At 47.5% G+C, this 8,048-nt stretch overlaps 2 protein-coding genes across 2 annotated transcripts; one reads left to right on the forward strand and one right to left on the reverse strand.

Moving 5' to 3' along the window:
- Positions 1-1,268: 1,268 nt before the first annotated feature.
- Positions 1,269-3,024, reverse strand: LOC109770207 (uncharacterized). The gene is made up of 2 exons (XM_020328917.3): positions 1,624-3,024; positions 1,269-1,526 (listed from the first exon to the last, which is right to left on the reverse strand). The coding sequence occupies exons 1-2, from the start codon at positions 3,022-3,024 to the stop codon at positions 1,269-1,271; spliced, it is 1,659 nt and encodes a 552-aa protein (XP_020184506.3).
- A 2,200-nt stretch (positions 3,025-5,224) lies between these two features.
- LOC109770208 (uncharacterized) lies at positions 5,225-7,498 on the forward strand. Its single transcript, XM_020328918.2, has one exon. The coding sequence runs from the start codon at positions 5,225-5,227 to the stop codon at positions 7,313-7,315; it is 2,091 nt and encodes a 696-aa protein (XP_020184507.1). The 3' UTR covers positions 7,316-7,498.
- The last annotated feature ends 550 nt before the right edge of the window (positions 7,499-8,048 follow it).

An 8,048-nucleotide genomic window follows, 5' to 3' on the forward strand; every position in this document is an offset into this window, starting at 1 on the left:
TTGGGCAGCGGCGGCGGCGATTCTTTAAGGGGTGCGGCGGAGGAGGCGATTGCGCAGGGGGCGGCGGCGGCGGCTGCGTCGAGGGCAATGTCCTGGTCTTCGGGTGGTTCGAGTGCTCCCGGCTTCCGTCGAGCCGCAGGAAGGAGATGGGAGGAATCGAGGTCGCCGGTGCCGTACCGCGAGAACCCGATGGCGTACGAGCCAGCGAAGCTCTGCTGGTGCAACCCCCGTCGGAAGGCGCCAAGGTGGATCTCGTGGAGCCGTCAGAACCCAGGCAGGAGGTACTACGCCTGCGTCGATGCCATGGTGAGCTTGAAGTTTATTTTCTGCTCATTTGTTTTTCTCCCCTCGCATTGATTTCTGTTGGTACAATTGAACAGCATGGTGGTTGTGGATTCATGGAATGGCATGATGATCCTCTTCCCAAGTTTTGGAGTGATTTGATTGGTGATTTGCGAGATAAAGTGCGTAGGCTGAGAGGTCAAGGAAGTGCTGCTTTGATTGAAGATCCCACTGGAGTTCTAGCTCTGCCTGAAGCTGTAACAGGAGGAATGGGAATTGCTATGTCTGTGCAAGATCAGTTGAAGCAGAAAAATGCAGAGATACATGCACTGAAGGGGAAATACCAGAATGCTGTCATGTTGTTTGTTGTCTTTGTGGTTGGTTTAGTTGCAGGGAAGATACTACTGCAATAAGATTTGCAAGTGTTATTTGCATGCAATGTAGTAATGCTTAAGGGTTTAGAATGAACTGATCTTTTGGGCACTGAAGATGCAAGTTGTATGCTTTGTTTAAATTGGAAGTTGTATGCATTTGCCACTGTTTGGAATCAATGAAAGTGGAAGTGCAAGTTGTGTTATGCCATCATTTTGTACCTCTGAAATGCATATCTGTTTGCAATCTTTGCTGGTAGTAAAGTGGAAGATGATGCAGTTTGTAAGATAATGCATAGATGATGCAAGTTATAAGATAATTCCAATGCATACATGATCCAGATTGGAAGACAAAGCACTAGATAGCACTGTCAGGATGGCATTTAGAAATACTGCTATCAATTAAATAACAAGTAAATGCAACTGATAATAGAAAGATCATCCAGACCAAGTTAATTGCACATAAAATGTGTTTGGAACAAGTCATACTCCCACACATACATGACCCCTAGTTTGAGCCATGAACAAAAGTAAGTTTGCAACATTACATCAGAAATGTTTTGGAACATTGCAACTTGAACAAAAGAACTAGATGCAGCCCTTCTTCAACTATAACTAGTAGTTTCCACTGCAAGTGAAATATCTGAAGCTTGGCACTGATGATGCAGGCCTTCTTCCCCTCTTAGCTCCAGATCCTGTCCTTGTGGAAGTAGATGTTGTAGGGGCAGCAGATGATCCAGCTTCAGCAGTTGCAGTTCTCTTTCTTGGAGGCTTAAACCTGTTGGTCCCAGCAGAAGGACCTGTTGGTACTGAACTTGTTGCTGTTGGTGGAGCAGATGCAGAAGCAGAGGCAGATGCACTTCCTTTGGATTGCTGCAAATTCAGGATAAATATGCAATAAGTTCCAACAAAAGACTAATAAGCAGGATAAATATGCAATGTGCAATAAGTACATGACAGCAACAAATACCTCAGTTGGGTTCTTTTTCTTGCTAGTTCTAGCAAGATGTGCATTCTTTTTCTTGCCTCTCTCTGGATTCTGTTTACATCCTGATTTGTTGTGTCCAGGGTTACCACACAATGAGCATTTGATAATTGTGCCATGCTTGCTCATTTTCTTCCCCTTAGGTTGCTCAGTTTCTTCTCTTCTCCTATCATTGTTTTTAGGCCTTCCTTTTTTCTTCTCTTTTCCTGGCAACCTAACATATTCTGGAGGCACTGGCCTAGGATTGGGTGACACTGGCCACATCTCTTCACCCTCCACTGGCTGCAAGCAATGCTCATAGATTTTGTTGAACACTTCAACAAAGTAGCAAGGAGCAATAAAATCTTCAATATTTTTGTTGCACTTATAGATGGCACTAATTGCATGGTGGCAAGGAAGCCCTGCCAGCTGGAAGTACCCACAAGAGCATGTCCATTTTTCCAGGTCAACAGTGTACTGCCTTCCTCTTCCATTCACTTGCTTCACTTCAAATCCATTTTCTCCATTCCAGAGCACTTCAAGATATTGTGTTCTAGCAATACTTTTCTTCAGCTTTTTGAAAACAGCAGGGCATATTTTTCCTCTAAAGTTGGCACCTTTCTCTCTTTGTTCCTGAATTCTCACAAGTACTTTCTTCCTAATTTTTTCATTCATAGAAATAATAGGATAAAACCTAGCATCAACTATAGCATGGTTGAATGACTCACAAAGGTTGTTGTCAACTGACTCACAATTTGAACCAACTGGGAAAAAAGCCCTTGCCCAGTGCACTGGCTCAGTCCTCATGATGTCTTTAGCCCCTTCAGGAGTAACTTGTGCAAGCTTGGCCTTATAATAGTTGAAATCTTGCCTGTTGGAAGCCTTAGCAACTGCCCAAAATTTCTTTTGCCACTCATGATCTCTATGTTTCTTCCTCCAATTAGCATAAATGTGCCTAGCACACATCCTATGCTCTGCAGCAGGAAGGTAATCATTAACTGCATTTATCAAGCCCTTCTGCTGATCAGAAATAATAACCCAGCCAGCTCCATTATTGTTTATTTCCAAGTCCTTAATGAGCAGCCCAACAAACCACTTCCATGTGATATTAGTTTCATTCTCAACTACAGCCCAGGCTAGTGGATACATCTGATTATTTGCATCTCTACCTATGGCACACAATAGCTCACCCTTCACTGCACCTTTAAAGAAACAACCATCAAGGCCTATTACTTTTCTGCAACCAGCCTTGAATCCTTGCTTCATTGCATTAAAGCACACATAGAAGCTCTCGAATACACTTTCCTCCATGTTGGTTGGATCCATGCAAACAGCAACTGTGCTTCCAGGGTTGCTCCTTAACAGCTCAAGTTGGTAGTCAAACACTCTAGTGTATTCATTGTTCATTCCACACAATAATTTGTCCATGACAATTTTTTTGCATGCTTGCACTTTGAAGTGGAGACATCAGCAAACATATCTTGCAAAACAGTTGCTTTCATGCTATCAATTTTCCACATAGGATTTGCCAATATGAAGTGCTCATACCTCTGTGCAATCACCTTTGCAGTAACCAACTTGTTGCATCTATTCTGTGCACATTGGTGATCATCATTATATGTTATGACTTGGAATCTTGAAGTCCTTGATCTCTTGGCTGCATATATCAGCCATGGGCAGCCAGGCCATCCACACTTTGCCCTTACTCTGTCACACTCACATTTCATGAACTTGATGCTCCTCTTTGTTACTAGTCCATATCTTCTCAAAGCTTTGCACAGCTGATTCTTGCTTCTAAAAACCATGGTCAAAGCAAAATGTGGTACTTCACTTTCAGGGTTGTATCTTGGGAATGTACTCTTCCTCTTCCTTATATGACCATCTGAATCTTCATCATAGCTGTAGTCCTCATCAGATGAATCATAGTTCCAATCCATTTCTTCTCTTTCAATTTGCTCCTCCATGTTGGCAATCAATTCAATTGGCACTGGCCCTGTAGCATCCCTACCTATCCAGCTCTTGGAGTCCCTCATCCTTTTCTTAAATTTCCTAGCATGTCTCCTGAGCTCCACAACTTCTGAATCCTCCCCACTATCATCAGTATGTCCAATGTATTCAGTGTCACTGTCTGAGTCTGAAGTTTGATTGCCACTGTCAACATTTGCAGCTATCACCATTTGGTTATTGACATGCCCTGAAGCCTGAGGTTCAGAAGCACAGGCTGATGCAGGTTGACTTGGATCCAAAACCTGAGAAAAAACTCCTTCCATGCCTGCCATTTCATCAACATCTACTTCTCTGGCATTGCTTCTTCTCTGCTTCAAGGGGCTGCAAATTCTTTGAGTGATCACACCAGTTTCATCAGGTATGAGCACATCAGTATTAGACTCTGCATGTTCAACACCAGTTAATGCATCTGGTTCATCAGCAGTTATAACTGCATCTGGTTCTTCAGCAGTTATAACTGCACCTGGTTCTTCAGCAGTTATAACTGCATCTAATTCATCATCATCACTCTGTTCCATGATTTCATCCTCAAAATCACTCCCACTGCTGCTGTCATTGCTATCTTCCTCTCCATGATACTCCACATACACATCAGCAACTCCTCCAACACAAATGTACTCAGCCATCTTCACACACCAACTGTCATCATTAAGGAACACCAAGCCATTGATAAGCTCTTTTCCAGGAAGCAGAAAATAGAACTTCATCGATTCCATCAACTGAGTATGATCTTTTAAATAGCCTTTCACTTCCTGCAGAGACAATTTATCCCTCTCAATCTCTGACATTGCTTGATCTCCCCCAACATAGTCCAAATTTGGACCAATGCGGATGAACTTCCCTCCAATATGAAACCGAACGTTCAAAATCTCAGTTGGGTCCATGATTTCACTGAAAAAACATACACCGCGATCAAAATAAAGCATAACAACCTATTCCCTTCACAAAAAAATCAATCTTTTTGCGTCACCCAAATCATCCCCAAATGTGCCGCTGAAATCCTAACCCTAATGCCGCAACTACTCCATCCTATGAATAACAAGGGAGAAGGGCATCCAGGACATTACCTTCTTCTTCGACGCGCCGTCGCGCCGTCACGATCGTCGCAGAGGTGGCGATCAACCGTCGGTCGCCATTGCCGTCGCCAGAGAAGAAAGAATGCAGGGGGACGCGGAGAGAATGAAGCAAAGTGACGGGCCCAACTGGGCCGGCCCACTAATATCGCCTCAGGCGCACGCCGAACGACCCATCCCAGCCACCCCATTGCCACGTCGGCAATCCCCGTTTGGGAAACGACACTAAGGTTTGATTTGGACCGGGATTAATTAGTTTAGGGTCCGAACGACAGGGATTTCGACTTCAGGGTTTGATTCGCCGAACGTCTACGAATTCAAGGTTTAAAATGGACTTTTTCCGTTTGGTGTGCGATGTCCTCACATGGTCGGGAACGTGCATGGTTGCACTTGCATGCATCATACACGGAATCAAACTCATATGGCAGATGGAGTTATCATACTAGGATTTCCCATCTAGCTGGACTACTGGAGTACATGTTAGTTGGGAGTCGAGTGGGCAACGAAATCGTCTCGTTCCTCTCGAAATGGCTGCTTGGCCGCGGGACCTGTGGAACAATTGGTCCATCCAAATCCTGGTGCTCCTCAGCCTCGTGCTCCAAGTGGCCCTCTTTCTCTTCGCCGGGATCCGCCGGCGTGGAGCGCACCCCGTGCTCCGCTTCCTGCTCTGGCTGGCGTACCAGCTGTCCGACTACACGGCGACCTACGCACTCGGCCACCTCTCCTTCAAGGGCGCGCCGCGTGATCACCCGATCGTGGCCTTCTGGGCGCCGTTCTTGCTGCTGCACCTGGGAGGCCCCGACAACATCACCGCCTACTCCCTGGAGGACAACAAGCTCTGGAAGCGCCACCTGCTGCACGCCACCCTTCAGGTCTTGGGAGCCGTGTACGTGCTCTACGAGCACGTCGCGGACAAGGGGGCTTTGCTCCGGCTTGCCTCCGCCTTGATGTTCACCGTCGGCGCCGTCAAGTACGGGGAGAAGACATGGGCGCTCATGCGCGGCAATCTCGACACCATCCGAGGCTCCGTCAAGAAGCAGCCACCCGCCATGCACCGGCATTTCCACCCTCGCGACACAGTGTTCAACAAGGAAGAGCTGGACGAGGAATCCCTGGTGCGACGAGCTCACTCGCTGTTCCACATCTGCAAGCGCGCCATAGTCGATTATCCAGTGATCGAAGATGACGCGGCGGATGGAGAAGAACGCACCACCAAAATGCTGTTCCGGGTGAAGCTATGGCGGCTGATGGAAACCGAGCTGTCTCTCATGTATGACATGTTGTACACCAAGGCGCCGGTTATCCACACCTGGTTCGGCTACTCGGTACGTATTTTCTCGCCGTTCGCCATTGGCGCCTCGCTCCTCTTGTTTAACCTCGTCGGCAAGCACGCACACCGCGGAGCTGACGTGAATATCACCTACGTCCTGTATGGTGGCGCCTTGCTCATGGAGACCATGTCGCTGCTGAACGCGCTAGGCTCCTCCTGGACGTTCGCCTTCCTGAGCACCACTAAATGGCGATGGCTTCGGTACACGGCTCTGTGCAACGAGAGGTGGGACCAATTTAGGCGTCTAGTCGCATATCTTCACCATGTCGTGAGTGTTGGAGGAGGAAGCCGGTACAGATCAAGAAGGTGGTCACGTACCATGGGGCAGTACAACATGCTGCACTTCTGCACACGCTCTGGTAGTGCATTCACCAGGCCTCTGCTGGGCAGATTGTCCAAAATAGTGGGGCTGGGACTCAACGAGTGGGAGCATTACTCATGGGACATCGAGATGCCCAGCCATGTCAAGGATCGAATCACCCAACATATGCGCAACATGTACATGGAAGGGGAAGGGATTAACTCGCTGGGAATCCTCAGGACAAGGTGGGGCGAGGAACCACTGCTTCGCCAGGGCTTACTCCAAGGCATACTCAAGGACTCTCTTGGTGTCGAATTCCAGGAGTGCATCATCATCTGGCACCTCGGTACCGACGTCTTCCTCGTCAAGAGCAAGCGGGCGGCCGAGGAGGAGGCGTCACTCGACGTCGAGGCGATCAAGGTGATCTCCAACTACATGATGTTCCTCCTCGTGCAACAGCCTGACATGCTACCAGGGCTCTCGCAGAATAGGCTGTATCAACGGACCTGCGAAAACCTAGTCAACATTCCTAGCCATAGGCGCCAAAGCACGGGCATCTGTGCTAAGCTCAAGAATCTACTCCGCCTGCACGATGATCCTGGTTCTAGTGCCAGGGTCGCCGACAGAGAGGAGCTTGCAAAGATCCTGTATGATGAGTATAAGAGCAAAGGTTTCAGCCATGATGCTCCTCGTCTCCCCTATGTAGCTAAGCTTGCAAAGCAGCTGCTGACGATGGAGGTAGATGGCACGGCTGACTCGGTGAAACTTGTCCTTGATGTGTGGACGGACATTCTTTTCTACGCCAGCAACAAATGCAGCAGGAAGGCCCATGCCGAGAAGCTCAGCAGTGGCGGTGAGTTGACGACCATCCTCTGGCTTATGGCAGAACATTTCTACCAATTGTATTGTGAGAAAAATATGAAAGAAGAGAAGGATCAGTTAGCTTTACAAGGACAGGCATTAGCTAATATTCAGGCAGGGAGATGATGATGATGTATAGTTCTCACGCGTACTAGCACAATTTTATCTTCTTTGTATTCATGAAGGCTGAAGCCATATGTACTTAAATTTTATCTCCCGTCTTCAACAAAGATCATCTCCTTGTTTCAAGACCGTCCTGCCCACACAGCCAGACAGGCGAAGTACTTTTCTCACGTTTACCAATTAACTTCGCCGGAGGGAAGGACCATCTATCTTAGGGTTGGGGAGGAAGAACGGCGGCGGTGGTGCAAGTTCGCCGGAGAAAATCTCCATCCGTGCCGTGCCGGGGCTAGAGGGATGGGGGGTGGGGGGGGGGGGGGGGGGGGGTGGAGAGCACGGCAGTGGGCCACGGAGAAGCAATCTAGGAGATTGAAGAAGAAATCTGTGCCGTTCATTTCGCATCCAATGGCTGAGAAAATCGACGGACCCTAATTTGTTTTTTCAACTGACAACCTTGTTCCTTTCGTGTCAGCGACCATATGCATGTGCAACCTTGTACATGTTACAAAGATGCATGTGATGCATAAGAATCTTGCATACAATATTCAACAATCTTGTCTGTGTCAGTGCCAAGTGTGGGTATGCATCAATGTATATATTATCCAGTGAGAGTAAACGAGCTACCAATCGATAAGCTGGTCCCTCAGATGAAACCAAAGCACGTTGGGTAACATGCTCATGCAGTGAGAGTACATGGGTGATTCCTGACCATCTCTGTATTTAACTCTTTGTTTTTCTT

This window comes from Aegilops tauschii, chromosome 3, assembly GCF_002575655.3.
Source record: "Aegilops tauschii subsp. strangulata cultivar AL8/78 chromosome 3, Aet v6.0, whole genome shotgun sequence".
NCBI lineage: Eukaryota > Viridiplantae > Streptophyta > Magnoliopsida > Poales > Poaceae > Aegilops > Aegilops tauschii.

What these genes read in the sequence shown, in the direction of transcription:
- LOC109770207 (XM_020328917.3), bottom strand. Translation starts at nt 3,024, where the DNA reads ATGAACAATGAATACACTAGAGTGTTTGACTACCAACTTGAGCTGTTA. An exon ending in AGAAAAAGAACCCAACTGAG is followed by an intron (nt 1,527 to 1,623) that starts GTATTTGTTGCT and finishes CTGAATTTGCAG; the next exon opens with CAATCCAAAGGAAGTGCATC.
- LOC109770208 (XM_020328918.2), top strand. Translation starts at nt 5,225, where the DNA reads ATGGCTGCTTGGCCGCGGGACCTGTGGAACAATTGGTCCATCCAAATC.